The 19,529-nt window shown below is 51.6% G+C and overlaps 3 protein-coding genes across 7 annotated transcripts in view; all 3 read right to left on the bottom strand.

Annotated features, from left to right (window-relative positions):
- Nucleotides 1-49: 49 nt before the first annotated feature.
- On the bottom strand, nt 50-5,593 carry TMEM25 (transmembrane protein 25). Of its 5 annotated transcripts, none has more exons than XM_080983756.1 (8): nt 4,061-5,593; nt 3,818-3,967; nt 3,099-3,389; nt 2,703-2,834; nt 2,590-2,620; nt 2,148-2,248; nt 1,960-2,046; nt 50-604 (listed from the first exon to the last, which is right to left on the bottom strand). In XM_080983756.1, the coding sequence occupies exons 1-8, from the start codon at nt 4,632-4,634 to the stop codon at nt 531-533; spliced, it is 1,440 nt and encodes a 479-aa protein (XP_080839882.1). In that variant the 5' UTR covers nt 4,635-5,593; the 3' UTR covers nt 50-530. The 5 variants fall into 5 exon arrangements, 4 of the variants coding, with proteins under 4 accessions (XP_080839882.1, XP_080839881.1, XP_080839884.1 ...); XM_080983755.1 differs by having other exon boundaries at nt 3,638-3,967; XR_013980038.1 differs by lacking the exons at nt 50-604; nt 2,590-2,620 and having other exon boundaries at nt 3,638-3,967.
- Nucleotides 5,594-5,725: 132 nt separating this feature from the next.
- Nucleotides 5,726-8,072, bottom strand: TTC36 (tetratricopeptide repeat domain 36). The gene is made up of 3 exons (XM_080983763.1): nt 7,791-8,072; nt 6,758-6,946; nt 5,726-6,231 (listed from the first exon to the last, which is right to left on the bottom strand). Exons 1-3 carry the CDS (start codon nt 7,897-7,899, stop codon nt 5,933-5,935), a joined length of 597 nt encoding a protein of 198 aa, XP_080839889.1. The 5' UTR covers nt 7,900-8,072; the 3' UTR covers nt 5,726-5,932.
- A 2,306-nt stretch (nt 8,073-10,378) lies between these two features.
- Nucleotides 10,379-19,529, bottom strand: part of KMT2A (lysine methyltransferase 2A) — a 48,177-nt gene continuing 39,026 nt past the window's right edge. Inside the window, exons 28-36 of the mRNA XM_080984171.1 lie at nt 19,049-19,132; nt 18,417-18,481; nt 17,882-18,052; nt 17,551-17,625; nt 16,892-17,066; nt 16,258-16,365; nt 15,926-16,009; nt 15,374-15,503; nt 10,379-13,913 (exon numbers count right to left, since the gene is read on the bottom strand). Of these exons, the coding sequence (XP_080840297.1) occupies nt 13,638-13,913; nt 15,374-15,503; nt 15,926-16,009; nt 16,258-16,365; nt 16,892-17,066; nt 17,551-17,625; nt 17,882-18,052; nt 18,417-18,481; nt 19,049-19,132 (1,168 nt within the window). The 3' untranslated portion in view covers nt 10,379-13,637. The remainder of the gene's footprint in view (nt 13,914-15,373; nt 15,504-15,925; nt 16,010-16,257; nt 16,366-16,891; nt 17,067-17,550; nt 17,626-17,881; nt 18,053-18,416; nt 18,482-19,048; nt 19,133-19,529) is intronic.

Consider the following 19,529-nt stretch of genomic DNA (forward strand, 5'->3'; position numbering starts at 1 on the left):
CTTTGGTTCCCTCCATTGGCTTTCTGAAGGGGAAGGACAGGGACGGCACTTTGATCACAGCCATTTATTTGTAAAGTGCAGAAGCTACAAAGCAGCATGCTTCAGCTCAGTTGGCAGCAGCAGCAGCGCCGGGGCTTGCCAGTTTCCCGGTGGCCTGGCTGGTCCTCTTCATGCCAAGGAAGAGCCATCACATGCAGATTGAGCCATCCCTGAGGTTGGGAAGAGGAAGGAGGAGTGGGCCAACCAATGGCTATAGTGGGAGGGACGTTCTTCAGGGGAACATGAGTCACTTGGTGGGCCTAGAGATATACTGCAGCGTGGGGTGGGGTGGGGGCAGTCCTTGGCAGCTGCAGGTCTTCCTTGGATCACAGTCATCAATATCCTTCTTTCAGGCACTGGGGCCTCACACATGGGATCTTGCTTTAGAGGTGCAAGGCCTCTTCCCTTCAGTTCAAGCTGCCTTGGAAGTCCGCCACCTCAGGACTTCCGCTGCTGCTCTTCACACCTGCTGATGGGTGCAGCAACAGCCCTCACAGCCAGATCTCATCACTGCTCATGCTGGAAGCTCTGTAGATGTATCCAACCATAGGGTATCGGCCAAAACCTGCAGGGCCAGAGAAACTGAATTGGGCTACTGACAGATATGCAACCCCAGCACATACTGTTTGAGAGGCCAGATTTCAGTTTCTTTGGCCTTTTTGTTAAGAAAGGGCTGAGTGTGTATATCTGAATGGGTGTAGGCAGTGTCTTGTAAGCCAGAGTGTGGGGAGAGCCAAACAGCATTTGCAAGACTCAAAACCGGTGGTTCAGGGCCCTCCCTATGAGCATAATCCAGCCAAAAAGGTCATCCTGTCTAACTGGGCAAGAAGGCTACAGCTGTCATCATTTGGCCCAAAACCTGGTATATGGAGGTATATGCTACTTCTGAATGCCAAAGTTCCATTTAGCTATTCCAAGGAATTGCCACTGATAAGACTTCAGAAACTTGCTATCTTTTTAAAGCAGTGGATCCCAAAGTGCAAGTCTAAACTGATGTGATATGGCAACCCCTTGATTTACATCACATGAATTTTGGGCCTTAAAAGTCTTCTCTGCCACCAGAGTGGTTCCCAAGTGTTAAAAATGAAAGACTCGAGTCTTTCTGATGTTAGAAGTGTTAACACAGGACTATAAAACATCAAGAAATAGAAAAGCTGTAAGAGCTATTCTTCATACTGGTTAAGGATTACCAGCAATGGTTATTTTGTGTTTGCTTATAAAGCCTGCAGACTTCACAACCCATAGGTAGGGAAACATTTTAAATTGATAATTCATTATGTGTTGTATGAAAATGGCCTTTACCTCTATCCTGAAGCTCCCGCTAATCAGATTCATTGGCTAACATGTTATGAATAACCCCACCACTTTTGTCATAACAGGCATACTTGTGTACACCTCTGTTATGAACCCTCATCATCTTCTTGACTAAAAAGCCCCTGACTTTGTACTTTTTGTCATAAGAGAGCTACTCCAGCCCTCAATAATCTTCTGAACATTTTCCAGCTCCTCAATTACCTTCTCTGAGATGAGGTGAGCAGAAATGGATGCTCTATTTTTATGTATTTATGGATTTGTATATAGAGATGCTATAATGCTGGCTGTTTTGATTTCAGTTCCTTTCTTAATAACCTTTCAGGGAATTTGCCATTTTCATTTTCTAGTCACCGTGCGCTAAAGATCTCTTTTCTAGTTAAGTCAAAACATAATGTTTTAAATGGTCGTTCTTTTGTCTGACCCAGCTCTTCAGATACCTCCCCAGAAGAAAGCATCTATTGGGGGGGGGATCTGCCCAATATCTGGTGCAGCTTCCCTTAGTCCAAACTTGCCTCATTAAAACAAAATAAAACTGGCGTTCAGTAAAGAGGGCAACCTGAACCCCTAGCTGTAGAGAGCAGCCACCTCCCAGCCCTCGCTTCTTACCTCTTTCTACAAGGGCGAAGTTGTTCTCTGGCTCAGAGCGGGCCGCTTCCTCCTGTTCCACTGCAGCTCCTTCCATCCTGACCTTGGCTGTAGAGGAAAGTGGTGTGGGGCTGGGGCCTTTCAGTGCCTCCCCCCCTCAAATACCTCCCAGCCCCAGGGTGAGACCTTCAGGCCCCTTTTCACCTTACCTTTGGTCTCGGGGGTGAGGTCATTGAGCTGTAGGTTGGAAGGGAGGGACATATTTGCCCGGGGAAGCCGTGCTGCCATTGGCCTCAGGTTGTTGGAGTCACTGTGGTGAGAGCAGAAGAACCCATTGGACTAGGCTTCATCTCTTTCCCCAAGGCAGATCTGAGACCACATCCTTTCAGATTCTCCACCCTGCTCCTGGTTCTCTGGGCTGTTCCAGTGAAGACTGGCTGGCACCCTTCCAACTTGGTTCCTTTGACGCCAGGACCAGACTGTGGTCTCCTTGTGGCTAGTGCCTAGCAAACTGGGCCGCTCTCTTACTGCCAGGGTCCCAGTGCAGTGTCCATACAGACAACAACGACAGGGGAAGGCAGGGAGCAAGCAAAGCATTTTTACCCCAAACTCAGTCCCGCTAGAAGAGGAGCCTGCGGCTGGGAAGGTTACCTCAGAGGCAGCGGCGCCGGTGGGGCAAGTCCTGCAGGGTGAAGAAAGAGAATTGGGGAGGGCCAGTCCTGGCATGGGGAGGCAGAATCCTGCTTGGCTTCCCCTTCACCTACCTGCCGCCTTCTTGCCCTGCCGGTAGATGGCACAGCTGATGAGACCACCAAGGGCTAGGACAGTTGCCAGGGCCGCCACACACCCCACCACAAGCACCAGAAGGGAGAGCTCAATGCGGGTGTCCAGGAAACCTGAGGAGACCAGAATTGCCTGTCAGGGCTCTCAGAGCGTCTGCCACCTTCCAGCTCTGCACCCTGAGGCCTTGCCTGGTATGGGGTGAAGGGAGAGCCTCTCCCCCAGACTCTCAGACAGGAGACCAGTTATTGGGCAGGCTGCCCTAAGGACTCACTGCCGTGGGGGCTGACCCAAGCAGAAAACGGGAGGACTTGTTACTTACTTATTGGGCCCGTCATGCAACCTGGACCCCCAACCGATGGTGACATCCCAACCCCTACCGGGCAGCGGAATAGAGGAGTTGATGATGCCCACATCATTGGAGGCGCTGAAGGAGAAGTTCTGGGCCCGGCTGCTGAGCTTCACTTGCACGGTGTGGTTGGTGAGCCAGGGGTAGGTTTTGGTGTCCACAATGAGGAAGTTGGAGGTGTTCACCATCACCTGCCCATCCTGGTCCACCCAAGTGATGTTGGCAGGGGGGTTGGCTTGGACCAACACAAAGAGCACCAGGAGGAGTCCCGGCTCCCTCGCCTCTTCATAGTGGGCATCCATCTTCACGATTTCTGGTTTAACTGTTTTCGGGAGACACAAAACCAGACAGTGTACCCCTAGGCATGCCAGCAAAGTGCTGTCTTGAAGCAGGCGGGCTGCGGGGTGGGGTGGGGGGGACAGAAGGATAAGGCGGAGGTGACACCTCGCCAGATTCATGGGAGGTAGTAGGAAGCCCCGGTTGCAGGGCTGAGCTTGGAAGTGGCTGGGCATTTCCAGGCGCCATCCATCAGTCGCTCACCCACCCACCGGCCCCGGGAAACCTGCTCACACTGCACGTTGAGGAGCACAGAGGCGTTGGAGACGTGGCCCGTGGCCGGGTCGGTGGCGGAGCAGTTGAGCTGGCGATCCAGGCGCCGCGCTGTCACCACGAAGGTGCTGCTGCTGCTCTCCTCGAAGGCGCCGCCGTTGCCACTGCCACTGCCGCCGTCGCCCGTGGCCAGGAACCTACCGGAACCGCTGGTCTCCTGCCGCTCGCCGTTGAGGTACCAGGCCAGGCTGGGCGCCGCGGAAAGGCAGGTGAAGGCCCGTCTCTCCGCCTCCTGCAGGCTGCTGAACGACAGCGCCCGCCCGTCGATGGTGGTCTCGGGCTCGGCCAGGCCTGCGCAGAGCAGAGCAGAGCACAACTTAGCCGGCTCGAGGGGGCGAGCAGCCATAGCCCGGGACCCCTCGGTGAAGCGCGCGCCCTTCTCACCTGGCGGGGGGAGCAGCAGCAGCAGCAGGGCGGAGAGGGGGCTGCCGGGCGCCATACGCCTCCTTGGCCGCCGGCCGGGCAGCAGGCAGGCGCTCCGAGGAGACGACCTTGATGGGCTCCAGCTGGCAGGACGCGGGGCCCGCTGTGTTCTGACTCCCCACACTGCGGAGCCTGCACCGCGCAGCCCGGTCCCGTCGAGGCTGCGGCTGCAATGATTGTCCGGCAAGAGCCGCCCGCCGCTCCGCCTCCTCCTCCGCGTGGGCTCCTTGGCAATCCCGGTCTGGATCCTTCGCTCCGCCGTGTGTGCGGGAGGCAGCGGCGGGAGCCTCACCTTCTTCTTGGCCGACGACCACGCTTCGCAGGCGGGCAGAAGAGATTTGCTTCGTAGCAAACCCTCGAGGGCAAAATGGGCTGTCGGCCGCGAGCTTTTCCAGAGAACGGGGGAGGGGGAGGCGCCTCTGCCAGCTGCCCCCCCCCTCCACTGGCCCCTATCCGCTGCATGACGAATTCTGCATGCTCTGCCAGAACTGTCTGGCTGGCTCCTCCTTATTCCAAAGCAGTCTATCCCTGACATTCTTGCATTGCAGGGGGTTGGACTAGATGACCCTCGGGTGTCCCTTCCAACTCTACAATTCTTTGACTCCTGAGCTCACCCTGCCAGCGAAAGCTTTTGCCTTCACTCCGTCTCCTTTTGAGTTCCCACAGGCATCAGGAAGGCCGCCTTTAAAACACTTGGAGTTTAAGACTGGTGATTCTGAGAAGTGATGGGGTTTATGAGTGCTTTATTAGTGTATAAAGCAGAACTTGGCCACATGAGTGTGTTTGGGGCAGGTCATCTTCTGCCATCAGGACTCCTAGATCTTTCCTGGTTAGTTCAGACCCCCTTAGCAGGTCTGTGAAACTTGGATTATTATTTTTCAATCCATTGTGCATCACTTTATACTTACTTATACAGAATTGCATTTGCCATTTTACTGCTCATTCACTTAGTTTGGAGAGATCCCTTTGCACAGATCTCGTGTGTTGTGAGGCCACACCAAGTGGGTCACAGAGAAGCTGGATTCCAGCTTAGGCTGAGCAGACGAAAAGGAGCATTGCATGTGTGTCTAGACTAGGTCAAGTGAGACACCCATTTTATCAATTTCTACAAGTGCTCTGATGTGGCAGGAGAAAGGCAGGAGCCAATTTTTAATACGATACATATTTCTGGCCAGTCACATGCCTGTTCCTTTCTCGTGCTACATTGCAGCACTGGTTTTCATTTAGTAGTAATGCTAAGGCAACACTATGTATATTGCTCTGTTAATTGCCATTTTAGAATTAACAGCGTGCACTATTAGCAATATTAAGTATAAATTAAAAGTGAAAGTGGGTCCCATGTTGCAGCTTGGGACTCAGAGGTGGGTCTTGGGTCTGGATCTGTTGAACAACACTGCTTTAGAGCTCCTCCTACTCCCTGTATGGTAATGTTGTGACTTGTATTGGTTTCCACCAGTTTTCCAGGAGCAGATAAACAAACAGGCTTGTAATTTCCCAGATCCCTTTTGAATCCTTTTCTAAAAGTTGGTGCTACATTGACCACGTTCCAGTCCTCAGGTAGGAAAGCTCATCTTAGGAACGAGCTACGTATTGTTTCTCAATCTGAACCATTAATACAACATAAAATTACAATGTTGTCACAGAGATCTTTATTAAGAAAGAAACAAAGCTTATTAACAAAGGTTTTTCAGGGTGCTTAATTTGCATAGTTTATTCCGGACCGTAACCCGATGGAATGTAGTTTTTATATTATCCTTGGAGCTTGAAAGGTGGGGAGTAGCACCCCCAGCTTGCCTTTGGGAGAGAAATTGTAGGCTGAGCCCTCGTTTGTCCCTAGCGACACACTTTCTCCCCAGAGGAAGCCTCCAGCTGGGGCTCTTTGCTTGGGCCCCTCAGTTTCTTTATCATTTCGGAGAGCATCTGATTGCAGAGGGCTGCGTACGGATTCATCAGGACCAGCTGACGACGGGCAAAGGCACTGCCCAGTCTGGCCGCTTGCTCAAAGTCCCTATGGGCCTCTTGCTCGTGGCCTTGCAAGCGCTGGATCAGCCCTCGCTGCACAAACGCCTGGCAGGCTACACGGCCAATGCCCCTGCTAAGCTGCAGTGCCATACCCAGGTCCTCCAGGGCACCTGACAGGGAGAGAAGAAATACATGCAAATGATGGAGGGGAACGCCATGGAACCTGCCTTGTGAATCATAGCAGAGATATTGCAGAAGGGGAAGTGGCAGCAGCTGTGCCCACACAGTGGCACCATCTTCAGCATGGACAGAGTTGAAATGGAAAGCAATTGTTTTATTAAGATTGGGGATTGTTTCCAGTGGTTTGGGTTCCACTTTAGGTAGCAGGTTCTTAGCTCAGAGCTTTGATTCTCAGGGACCTTGTAGGGTTGGCTGTGCCATGGGGAGATGCCCCGGTAGGTGGGTTCCCAAGCAAGCAGCAGCACCAATACTGAGCCCAGAGAACAGCTGATGGGAAGGTCTCTGAAAAGCCCTTGAAGAGGACAAGGGATGTGGTGTTCCCTGTCCAGGGGGTTTGCTCAGTCCTCCTTTTGCTAGGCTCAGGCTACACAGCAGACATGGTGCCTGTCCCAGGCAGAGGGCCCCTCTGTCAATGCAGAAACGTGGAGACAGAACAGCACTGCCTTGCTCACTTACTTGCTGTGTTGCCCTTGAGGCGAAAGGCCTGGGCCCGGTTGTTGTAGGCTGCGGCTCGCTCAGGGAGCAGCTGAATGGCCCGGTCAAATCTCTCCAGGGCCTTCTGCAGGTCTCCAGCTTCGGCAGCTTCAATGCCCTGGATCTCTAGCTGAGTGACTTGTTCCAGGAGCGCCGGGTCAAAGGTTGCTTCTGTCTCATTATGAGGAGAAGCACAGTTTTGTTAATAGCTCCAGGTCAAGGGCGGGGGGACAGAAGACAGCTAGACTATATAGGTATGCAACCCCCCCTCCATCCTACAGCCACTGGAACTTCCACTGGCCTCCAATCCAGTGCTAATTACACGGCTGACTACATTACAACTGCTAAAATGCAGCAGCTCAAGAGAGCCCAGAAATTTCTCAGGGACAAGGGGACAGAAAGCCTGTGGGGAAAAGCCCACCCACCTTCTCCAGGGCAAAGTGCAATGAATTGTGGTCAGGTGACTATCAGAGGTCAGGCTGCACCACCACGGACGTGAAGCCTGCAGAAAAAGGCTGGCAAGTTTCTGAAAGCAGCCTCCCCCCCACTGCAGACCAGGGGTGCCAACTTGAATAAAATATTTGGGGGGCAGGTATAAACCCCAAGCCACCATAATCGATCACAAGACACAATTTGAATGGCAATGCCCATCAACTTTTGGGGCCCCAGACCCCTTCAATATTTTATTGGGGGGGTGTCGAAGGGACCTTGGCCCCTAGGAGGAGTTGGCTCCTATGCTGCTGGTGGTGAGTGAGAGGCCCTCTCTTCCAGGGCCATGATATGAGAGCCTTGTAAAGGCCTCCTTAATGAAAAACAGAGGGATTTGCTGCTGCTCCAATTACACAGAGGTGGGTAGGTGGGACTTTCCCCTTTGCAGCCCCTCACCATCCTTGAACCTCCACTTCTTGGCAGTCTGAAGCTGCTCTGCTGCCTCCGGGAGCTCAAGGTAGAGACAGACGATGCCTCCAGGAAAGTCCCTCTCCCCTGCCCCATCTCACGCAGAAGCCAAACTCACCTTCTCCATTGAGGGTCTCCTGCTCCTCCCGCTCATCAGAGAGGTCGCCAAAAGGGGAATTGGGGTGGAATATGCTTTGCAAAACTGCCCTGTCGTGTGCTGTTGCCATGTCGGCTCCTGCGGATGAGATCTTGAGTGACCTGGGAGAGCAAGTGGGGGTGAGAGAGAGAGGGGGGGGCTGGCTTACCAAGCAGCCAATAGCAATGGGGGAGGAGATGGGGCAATGCCCTGCTGCTGCTGCTGCTGCGTCTAGGTCTAAGTGGGTGCTGTTGCTGGAGCTGAAACAGGGAAGTTTTTTGACCCCCAAGCACACTCCCAGGGCTGGGGGAGGAGCAAGAAGGGCGGGAACTAACACAGTGCAGGAATAACAAAAAAGGGAGGGGGCGCACACATACCTCCAGCCAGCCCAGATGCTCTGTCCCAGAGTTCCTAGCATCACCGGTGGAACAGCAGGGCTGGAGAAAGGTCGACCCAGTCGCTTTCCCTGCTGCAGTAAAGACCAAATTTTCCTAACAGGCTTTGGGGGATTTCTGTAGCTAATCCGGATTACATTTGTTACTGTTTTGAGTCCCACGTTTTACTATGCTGTGTTACGGAGCAGTTCAAACCACGGATGCAGTGCTACTGCCCTCCACAGCAGAGGGGAGCCCATGCTGCTGGGACTCTGCTGCTGCTGCCAGAAGTTCATATGTCCACTAATGGGCAGCTTGGTGGATGAAGGTCAGGCCTGCCACTGATCCGCCTGGCAAAAAAGGAGCCTGTTAGAAGCCATCTGGCTGCCATATACAGTGGTACCTTGGGTTACATAAGCTTCAGGTTACAGACTCTGCTAACCCAGAAATAGTACCTTGGGTTAAGAACTTTGCTTCAGGATGAGAACAGAAATCGTGCTCCGGCGGTGCGGCAGCAGCAGGAGACCCCATTAGCTAAAGTGGTGCTTCAGGTTAAGAACAGTTTCAGGTTAAGAACGGACCTCTGGAACGAATTAAGTACTTAACCCGAGGTACCACTGTTTATGTAACCCCTGCTCAAGACTGCAACTATGCCTGGATGCTATGCCTGCCAAAGGGGCAGTTCACAGGGACATGCCCCATGGGAAACAACGGGCTCAAGCTGATCTGGGAAAACCAGCCCCCTGCCCCACTCACCGGCTACCCTCATGGTGGCATGAGAACGCTCTCCAACCATGCAGGTGATCAGTGTTCGGCAGGATATACACCACACCTGTGCCAGCCACAATTATTGTTTCTCTTGTGCAGTGACACTATGCCAGCTGCACTACTCTTGCGGGAACTTTTGTGCTTGGGATGCATTCCTTGAAATGCTACTCTTGCCCTGCACAAGGCCAGGTAAAAGACAAGAGCAAGCAGTCTCAACACATGGATGAGACAGTGGTGTCAGGAGGCACGGCATGGATTTGCAAGATGCCAAGGGATGCGGGTGGCGCTGTGGTCTAAACCACAGAGCCTAGGGCTTGCGGATCGGAAGGTCTGCAGTTCGAATCCCTTGTTCAGTCCCAGCTCCTGTCCACCTAGCAGTTCAAAAGCATGTCAAGTGCAAGTAGATAAATAGGTACCGCTCTGGCGGGAAGGTAAACGGTGTTTCCGTGCGCTGCTCTGGTTCACCAGCAGCAGCTGTCATGCTGGCCACATGACCTGGAAGCTGTCTGCGGACAAACGGGCTCCCTCAGCCTATAGAGCGAGATGAGCGAGCAACCTGTCGTCTGCGACTGGACCCAATGGTCAGGAGTACCTTTACCCTTATGGGACTTTTGGGGACAAGCTGGACCAATTCAAAAGGGATGGGCTCCACCTGAACCAGTTTGCTGGCACCTAAAATGAAAAGGGTGGCAGAGCTTTTAAACTCCTAGTCAATGATGGCTTGTACTACTTCCAGTATCGGTTAGCAGCCTGCCTCTGCACATTAGTTTCTGTGTACCAATGGCAGGGATACCTTTTACACTTGGGTCTTCACTGTGGGCTTCCCTTTGGGGCATCTGCTCAGACTCTGTGAGAAGAGGATGCTGGACTATATGGGCCTTTATTTGGATTCAGCAGGATTGTTTTTATGAGGTATCTCTTTCCCCACAAGGTTTCCCTTTTGCTTCTGGACAAGGAAGCGTGTAAGACTGTTGCAGCACGTTCACCTTACAGAATATCAGATATACAGTCGTCCTCCGAAGTCGAACAGAATCCATTCCCGAAGTCCATTCGACTTTCAAAACGTTTGGGAACCAAGGCACAGTTTCTGATTGGCAGCAGGAAGCTCCTGCAGCCAATCGGAAGCCGCAACGGGTGTTCGGGTTCCAAATAACGTTCGCAAACAGGAACAATCATTTCCAGGCTTGCGGTGTTTGGGAGCCAAAACGTTCATCATGAAAGGCATTCAACTTCTGAGGTACGACTGTACTGCAACAAGGAAAGAAGCCCAAGAGGTGAAGTAAATGGTCTTACCTTGTGTTTGTATGGTGCAGCCTAGAAGAGGTGGCTTCCTTTTTTTATTGTTTCTTGAGAGCTATATACAAACTAGCCCCCCTCCCCTGCTGAAAACCTCCACAGCCTTGATCAATAAATGAAAACACCATCCTCTGAAGCAATAAACTTGACATGTTTATTAATTAAACTATCACTTAAATAAAAAAGTGCATAGAAAATAAACATGTTTAAAAACTCCTTTTTTTGTACAACTATATACACTTGTTTTTACATTCAGTCTTTCATGGAACTTTTCAGTCATTTCTTGAACTACTGAAAGTACTTCCTTCATCCCTGTGACGATGACAGGGAATTAACACTGATGCAGCACGAGAGACGCGTTTCCTCTTTTTAAAGAAAACAAACAAACAAACAAAAACCCAAACAATCTGGAAGAACACAAGAAATAAAACGAAGAGAGAGAGAGATTGGTTTTACATGATAAGTTGCTTTTTCTCTGGAACAAAACCCTGTTTGCGTAGCTTTTGCACGGTTTGAGACAATTATTCACTACCTTGAGCTATTAAAAGACGGCTACGTTGAATCAAAGGAACATCACGAGCACAGTTCTCGGCTGAGAGGCAAAGCTGCAGGACCTTGTTAAGGTACCAGGAAAACAGATGACGCTGTTTTGGTACCTCAACAATCAGAACCCAGGAGGAGGCAGCGAAGGCGGCAAGAAACAAGTTGTACAAGAACTGACTGTTAACACTGAAGGTCAGGAGAATTCATAGCCAAGCCCCCAACAGCTTCCTGGGGGTTTACATGCAGGCAGACTGAGCCAGAGCATCCACCCCCCGGTCCCTTACCCAGTCCTCCTTGGAGGAGGGAGACGTCAACTGGCCCCGAAGCCTCTGGCTTGCTGGTTTTCCTGCCTTTTGAGCAACTGGAACACAACTCTTATCTATAGTGTTAAAGAGAATTCAAAGCCAGGCTTCAAGACATGGTGCAGTACGATATTTGTTCCTATATATACCATATTTATAGTTATAAAAACTTGCAGGTGTGTGGGAGGAGGAGATGGTGGAGGGGAGGAGGATGGAGCAGCAATCTGGGTGAGAACGACATGATTCTGCACAAAGAACAAGAACCCGGTATTGCTTCGCAAGGGAGGACAATGAAGAGAAGATTATTATACCCCAGCCCTTTGCAGTGACCCGCTTTTCCTTTAAAAAAATAAACACCTTAAAGGTTTGACTCTTAGTATTCTCAGGTATCATGATCTCTGTCAGTCCTTAGAAATTATACATTCATATTGCCAGGAAGCCGCGTGGAGCTCCTCCCTTTGCTCCACGGATCAGAGTCAACACAACTGGCCAAGACCCCAACCCTTCCTTCTCTCCGTTCCTGCTGGCCTCCCCATGGAGCCCAGGCACAGTGGCATGCATGCCTTCTTCCCTTGGGTTACTGGCCATAGTGGCTGCCTGCTGCTGAGCTCAGTCAGAACAGGGTTTAGCAGCAGCAACAGCAGCAGCAAATGTCCGTGAGCTTGGACCCCAGTCCAGCTCTGCCCTGAGCCACATGCTTGTGCTCCTCCTCCTCCTGTTCCTTGCTTGGAACTTCCTTGTGGAAGAGAGGAAGAAGCAAGGGACGGAACTCTCTTTTGACCTGGCAGCAACTGGCCCAGGGCTTTGGTAGCAGCAGGGGACACACAAATTATGTTCCTCTTTGGCCCACAGGATGTGGCAACCTGGAACAGGAAAGCTGGAGGGCTACTCGATTCCCCAAAAACTCTGCCACATTCACCACAGGCAACCCAAACTTGGGTTTTGCGCCCTCCCCCATAGGAGAAATGGACACATGCCCTGTACCACTCCAGCTGGAGCGGAAGGCTTAGTAAGTGCTGGCCTGTCCTCCCCAAGGCAACTGGAAGCTGGGCTGCAGGAGAGGCAAGATCTTCATAGGGAATGTGCTTGTTGGCCCAAAAGAAGCCTGGCTGCTGCTGCGGCTTTACTAGGCAACCATAGGAAGGTTTGCTTGCAGTTTCAGAGCCAAGGAAGTTTAATCTGGTGGCATGAGATGGAGCAGACCAGAAATGTTGGGTTACTGAGGTGTGGCATGGTGGGATTTTGGGCTCTTCCCAAGAGAGAGGAAGGTCAGGGGGTCCCCTCTGTGCTGTACTCCCACCCCCATGTTAAAACCCAGCATCAATGCTGGGTTCAAAACACCTCTGGCAGATGTGTGTGTATCTTCTCTCCCACAATGTGTAATTCGAGGTCCAGCCGAAGCTTCCAGAAAACTGGAAAGGTTCTCCCCACTGCCCCCACTGCTCTCTAGAGGAAGGTTCAGACTGCAGGCCTGGCCAGCAACCTCCTAAAGCCCATCCTATTAAAATAATAAGGTCATTAAAAACTGATTCTTTTAAATTAGGATGACAACCACAATTGAAAAAATAGTTTCATAAGTGCTCTTCGCTATGAAGTGCTTCTCATAGAAAAATATACAAAATATATTTACATTTACAAAACCTTAAATACTAAACTGTAAACAGAAGAACCAAGTAAAATCCAATGACATAATAATTCAAGAGGGTGCAACTGAAGGAGGCTGAAAGGAAGTTGTGCTGCTTGTGTTTGCTTTTAAACGGGCACATGATCCCACTAGGGAGATCCATCCCCTTTTGGGTCCCCCAATCTTGGACCAGGGAACCCATAGCCTTCAGCTCACTGGGAGTGTTGGCACTCCCTGCCTTTTCCTATGTCAGAGAGCAGCTGGTAGGGAAGGAAATGATATCAGCTGCTGTAGGCTGGTGCTCAGAGAGGCGCCAGGCCCACTGCCTGAGGGGCTCAGTTTCCTCTGGAGGCCCAACTGGAGGGCAGACGCAGGGCAGGGAGAGGGCTCTAGGGACTGAATGCTTGGCAGGACAGCCTGCTTCCTAGGGCAGGGAGTCCTCCTTGGTTGCACTTCTAACCTAACCTCATCCAAAGCGCATGGAAGCCCTCAGTCCTCATTGCTTGCCTGCTCAAATACTGATGAGCTATTCCTCGACAAGTCATGGGAATTTCAGGGAACAGCCAGACAGAGGCAAGACACAAGGGCAGCTCACGGAGACCTGCAGGCCATGTCTCCAAGTCTGAGGAGGCAAGGGCCCACCAAAGTGTGCGGGAAGGGAAGCCCCACCTCTCAAGGCAGTCCTTGGCTGCTGCAGCAGCCCAACACTCCAGCAGTTTTCCTTGCAAGACGGGACAACGAAGTCCATCATCTGGGCAGGACCCTTCACAAAGCCAAGGAGGCAGCAAACAATACCAGGCCTCGGCCACCTGCTGCCTGGCTTGACCCACTTGCCGTGGGAGGGCCACCCCACCCACCCCACCTTCCATACGCCTGAGACTGGCGGAGCCCAACCCCTATGACAGCCAGGTCAGGTCAGCGTTCAGTTGAGGAACCGGCGGCATTTCTTGGCACCGCAATTGCAGGGCAGCTTGTTGCTGGCGTCTTCGATAGGGAACTTGTAGTCGTAGGTCAGCTCCTCGCCACGGTAGATCTTGCGCATGGCAAATATGACTATGTGCTTCTGCCCATCAATGTTGATGACTCGGGAGTAGCAGTTGGGCTCACAGGAGTGGTTGATGAAGCGGGCTGCGTTCCCGTGCATGGTGGCGTCCACCACCTCAGAGTCATCAATGCGGAACATGTAGCAGCCGATGCCCTGGGCCAGGAGAGGAGGGGGCAGGGAGAGAGGATGGGCTGGTTTCAGGTCACAGGGCACCACCACAGCTAACCCTTCAGACAAGACCAGCTGCAACATAAAAGCCAACCCATGCCTGTTCAACACACCTTTTAAAAGGTTGCCAAAGGACATGGCTCACACATGCCAGGGAGACTGACTGATGGGTGTCTGTATTTATTTGAGTCTGTGAAGTTTCTGTGAATTGTTATAGGTCTTTATTATAATGTATTCTTTATTTATGACTTATACTTTTGTTTTAAAAAGAAAGTAAGCCACTTGGAGATTTTTTTTAAGCAGAGGCTGGTTGGCCATATGTCATGGAGGCCTTAGCTGGGATTTCTGCATTGCAGAGGATTGGACTAGAGGACCCTCCCAACTCTACAGTTCTATTTCTTTTTTGTGCTGCAAGCATAAGACCACTAATCATAATAGTACAACTGGAGGCCTCATTCCAATCAGGTTTTACATTTCAGCCTATGTCGTAAGAGTGCTGCTAAGGCTGGCAACCTGATGGCTTTCCTGTCCAAACACGGAAAGGCTGAGCCTTTCCCCAAACCTTAGCCTAATAAGGCTCAAGGAGCCCCAAACCAGTTTCCTGAATAGGGAAGGCGGGAGCAGAGCCAGCTCCAGATCCCAGCATGAGGATTTGCTACACACACTAGCAAAATCTGGGATGGAGAGCCATACCTTCTATGATGGGGGGGGGGGGGCGGAATGCATGGCAAGAGCCCCACAACCCTTCCACCCTCTCTGCCCCAGCAGTTGCCAGATCTTGCAGCAGCCCCTGCCTGCACCTGAGAAGGACCTGACTACCAGCTCCTAGGAAAATCAGGTACCAATCCTGTCACCTCAAGAGGCTCCTAGGACAAAATGTCCTTTCCTGATGGGAGAACAAGGGCCACTGCGAGGGAGGACTAGCTGCTCTCTGAGCCATCTTCTGCTTCTGTTTTCCTGAAGGCAATAGCAACAGAACCTCTCTCCTCAGCAACCCAGAAAAGGATTACAGGCAAGCTGTCACCCTACCTGCACTGGGAGATGGGCAGGAAGGAAGGGTCGCCAACCCACTAAAGGGTAAATTCAACTTAATTTACATAATCCTGCCTAGTGAAGCAAGTGGGAGGGACAACCCAGCCGAGGATCCCCCTCCCTTCTGCAGAAAAATCAACCTCTTCCTGTGCAGCCACCACTTCTCATCCCTCTTTTGCTTCCAAGGCTTAAGTGCTGGCACTTGCCTTACATAAGGAGGAACTGCTCAAGTGCTGGCAGGGTGACCCCTGCACTGTGCATTCCAACCAAAGAACCCAGGGCCTGCTTTTCCCAGTGCTTTACTGAAGGCCTGGGCAGCCCTTGTTCTCACTCAGGAGAACCCCAGGGCCCCTGTGGCCAGCACTCATGACCAGCTGGGTTTCAGCAGTGCCTCCGCTGTTGCTAAGGTTTACCTTGCTGTCGTAGTACTTCTCACGCTTGTCAGTTAGGATGGAACGGATCACGTTGCCGGCATACTCGATCACCATCTCTCCTGCATCGATGTTTCTTTTGCAGAACAGGCCCCGGCCGTGGATAGGAGACCTGCCAAGGAGGAACACACAGCACAGCCACTGGTGTTAGGTGCTGCAACCATAGAAGTAGCAAGCCTCACCCTGAACGTGGAGGCAGGCAGGCAGGCAGGCAGGCAGGCAGGCAGGCAGGCAACCCAGCTAGGAGCAGATCTGTCCACATGACCTAGGAGAGTCGTTCCAGGCACCTTCTCATTGGTGTTCTGCTAAGCCCTGCTGGCTTAGACTGTTCTACCCTCCCCATCGTTTATCCTGCTAAGGTGGCCTCCACCTACCAACAGCGGAGAAGAGCAGGCGTGGGCGTGGCGTGCGTCCTGGTGGGGTCCAGCGGGAGCAGCTGTGATGGAACCCCACCGGGATTGCGCTGCCGGGGGCAATGTGCTCCCCCTGCCCCCCTCTTCCTCCGCCAGTGCCTACCAACTCCCACGCACCTACCTGTAGACACCAACTGCCTCCTTGGAGGTTTTCTTCAAGTGTCGGAACCGCATGGGCATGGGGAGGTCCATGCTGGTTGCCCTCCTGAAGAGAGGAGGAAAGAGGCTGCTTGAGAGAGTTCAACCAATGGGGCCTTTGAGCTGCCAAGCCCCACCTTGCTCCACAAGCCACTTTGCAGTGCCAACTGCTGAGAGGCTGGCTTATGAGGCAGCTGCAGGAGGCAAAATCTGCACCCCTTCCCCGTTCTTTAGTTTCCCACCACTGCCGACGAGATCAAAAAGGAGCAGCCTTCTAGCCCTCCCCACCAACTCGCCTCCGCACCCGCTATGTACCGGGCAGACTTCAGCTGCACCTCCTCTTCCTCCTCATCGTTGGGGTTGTACTCTGGCGGCTGGCGGTGCTTAGAAGCCAGGAAATTGAACATGTCGAAGGCAGACTTCCTGCAATGCAGATCCAAGAGGTGTGAGACTGGCTCTCAGGGTTAACGGGCTGCCTTACAAGCCACACAATGCTCCTCTCTCCTCCAGGACAATGCGACATTCCCAGACCGGCTACCAGAAGCCCACTAGGCTCTACACTGGCTCCCCATATTGTGTGGAGAAACTTCAAAGTGTCTTGTCTGAGCTAAAACCACAGCAGCCCCTTTGTAGAGCTTTCTGTGGGATTCTAGCAACCTTTTCCTCCCTGGGGGTAGAGATACTCTGGTCTTCCATCATGTGACCCTCCTTGTCTTGGACAGTTGGGGTAGTTAACCCTCTCCTTCCTGGATTTCTCCTATATGCCAACTAGGGAGAACCTGGGCCCATGTCTGTTCAATGATGACAGGCTATTTATGTGCCTCCCTCCCAAACTGATATTTGAAGAATTTATTTTCACTGTCTCTCCACAGAAAGCCTCACCCCCAAACCACTGAAGGGTCTCTGAAGTAGGTGCTTTGGTTTTATGAGAGCAGAGTCTGCCACTGACCTGAGGTGCACTTCAGCTCTGGCAGAGCCATGGGGGTTCACTGGGGGCTCCTTGGCCTCCTCTGGCTTATGGAACCGGAACTTGTAGTTATGGCAGTGCTTTGCTCCAGACAGCTGTTCTATCAGGAACACAACAGCATCGTGCAGAATTCCCAGCATCCTCAATCCGCTCACACCTGGAATAAGGAGAGAGTAGGCAGGGAAGGCAGCTTGCTGGTAGAAGAGACTGTCCAGCCCAGGCTGAGCCCAGTGGCTCCCTTCAGTCCTCCTTGTAAGAAGAAGCCTGGTGGTGGTGGCTGCAACATGGCCCAGCCTTTAGGCAAGAAGCAGCTCAAGAAACTGGTGGAGCAGCTCAAATGGGCCCAAATCTCCACGGCCAGGCATGGGCTTAAATGATGCAGAGGGTGTCCCAAAAGAAGCACAAACCCCATTCTTTGTCCTTAAGCTGTTTGTACAACCAAAGTACTGTATCCTAAGAAAACAGGGCATCCTGTGAGATTCTTTCTAGTGTTTATGTAGCGCAAGGAAGCAGGCCCAGGTGCAAAGTCCCTGCCTAGGTCTTGGCCTACAGGACAGCAGTGACATTCAAGGCAGTTTCTTATTGTCTTCCTATCCATGCAAGGAGTTTGGAATTTCCAACCCTGCTGCTGCCTTTCTTACCTGCGAAGGATAGCTGCTTCAAGCGGGCATTGGAACGAGCCTCCTGAACCTTGTCAGTTAGGGATTGCCAGGCCTCTGAGGTGAAGATAAAAAAGAAATGATTCAGTGGGAGGGAGGAGTGTCCCAGAAAAGCTTCCCTTTCGTTCCTTTTTAAACCGTAAAATTCACAATTGCTGCCAGGTGGCTCTGCATTCCTGCAGACTTCACGCAGGGCTGTCCCCTGCAGCAAAGCAGTTAAAGGTGACCTTTGTAAGATGAGCACAGCGAAAATGCATCTAACCCCAAAGCAGCTGCAGCAGATGTCACCTGCCCCAACTGCCCCCTTTCCCACCTTCAATACTTTCAGCACAGATCTGAAATCCATCATCGCTTGAGATCTCAAAGATCAATCCTTTCTTGGGCTTCTTCTCAGCGAGGCTCTCCTTTCTCTTCCGCTCTTGCTGCAACCAGAACATGAGTGGGGAGCTGAAAGTGCTCTCTTCATCCTCAGAAGCTCTGGAGTCTGGAAAGAAAACAAGATCTTCTTACCTCCAGAGTCCTTGGCAAAGCCAAAGCCACCAAATAATGAACATTAAGAATGTAGGGAAAGGCTCTCATGAACTAAGAGAGCTGCCAAGGGCTCTCTCAAGCAGGGCTGTCATACAAGGAGAATCATAGGGCAAGTTTACAACTGGGAGTAATAATAGTAATTTTATTACTGATATCCTGCCCATCTGGCTGGGGTTCCCCAGCCACACTGGGCGGCTTCCAGCAAGGTATAAAAACATAATAAAACAAAAAATTATTTTGAAGATATATGTGCCTTTCCAAGTGGAACGTCTGTGAACTGCTGCTTGGTTTGTACTTGAGGTCGATGGACAACATACCTGTGGGCTCTTGCTCACTTGCAGTGCTCTGTGCTGTCTGTGATTCTGGAACAGATGCCGTTTGCCTGTAGAGAGAAGCACAGCTGGAAATGATGCAAGAATCCGCTCCTGTTTCAACAACTGAAGCCTTTTAGGAGTTTTGATTCCCCAGCAGATGCCAAAGGGAGAAGCTAAACAAAACACTCTGAGCCGTGAGTCTCCACTGGATGGAGAGGCCTGCTACTTATAATACGTTTTGCTGAGTGGCAAGCACTCCAAAAAATGGACCAAGCCACAGCACAGCACTGCCCGTCCTTCTAAACAGTAGGGCAGGTGGAAAATTGGGGTGTTCAATGCAAAGAACATCACTTGGAGCTTTCTGAGAGGGGTCTCCATGTTTTATGCAAGTAGAGAAAACTTAAAGCCTCTGAGGTCAGCAGTAGAGTGACCCTACCGTAGACTCTGGTTATCAATGTTTTATTGTTGGAACTGCCCAAAACATATTAAGAAGTATGGTTGCTTTCTTGGGGCAGAACAATGTTTGTGCAGCCAGGCACACGTGTACCTCTGCCTGCCAACATCCCTCCCGCCCCGCAAGCATACATCAAACACAGACACTCTTGATGTGACCACAACCTGAGAGACTGCCTTACCTGTCTGCCACTTTGGGTGGGGGCTGCTCTACACTTGCGGCCCCTTCCTCTTCTTCCTCCATGTGCATCTTCAGGGTAGGAATCCTGGAACAGACAAGATTATTCAGGGATACAACAATGACTAGTCACAAGCCAGATAATGCTCCACTTGCAGCCAATGCAAAACTGACCTCTCTGGCTCTCCAATAAGCAACATTTATCAAGCAGCATTTACAAGAGAAACTCCATTTTAAAAACATAGCTGTTGGGTTTTCTAAAGGAATCTCTCATAATAATATGGAGTCAAAGAGGTGATCTTGAGCTGCCACTGAGACAGTCAAATCTAATTTCTACCCCCCCCCCACTTTCCCACTTAGAACAGTCCCATCACACCCACTGCTGCAAATAAAGCAGATCAGTAGCATGTGCAGCTTCTCCCTCTTTCCTTCAAAGAAAAGGCCCTCAAGCATCACAGCTCATATTCAGGAGCTGCATCAAATAC

The sequence above is a fragment of the Podarcis pityusensis genome, assembly GCF_964106645.2.
Source record: "Podarcis pityusensis genome assembly, chromosome: 15".
NCBI lineage: Eukaryota > Metazoa > Chordata > Lepidosauria > Squamata > Lacertidae > Podarcis > Podarcis pityusensis.

Excerpts from the sequence above, each read along its gene's own strand:
- TMEM25 (XM_080983755.1), bottom strand. The coding sequence starts at position 4,634 with ATGTCAGGGATAGACTGCTTTGGAATAAGGAGGAGCCAGCCAGACAGT. Across the intron at positions 3,390-3,637 it reads TGTGCTCCTCAACGTGCAGT|TTAAACCAGAAATCGTGAAG; the intron begins GTGAGCAGGTTT and ends TCCCGAAAACAG. Across the intron at positions 2,835-3,098 it reads CTCCTCTATTCCGCTGCCCG|GTTTCCTGGACACCCGCATT; the intron begins GTAGGGGTTGGG and ends TGGTCTCCTCAG.
- TTC36 (XM_080983763.1), bottom strand. The coding sequence starts at position 7,899 with ATGGCAACAGCACACGACAGGGCAGTTTTGCAAAGCATATTCCACCCC. Across the intron at positions 6,947-7,790 it reads GGAGACCCTCAATGGAGAAG|AAGCAACCTTTGACCCGGCG; the intron begins GTGAGTTTGGCT and ends ATAATGAGACAG. Across the intron at positions 6,232-6,757 it reads CCTCAAGGGCAACACAGCAA|GTGCCCTGGAGGACCTGGGT; the intron begins GTAAGTGAGCAA and ends TCTCCCTGTCAG.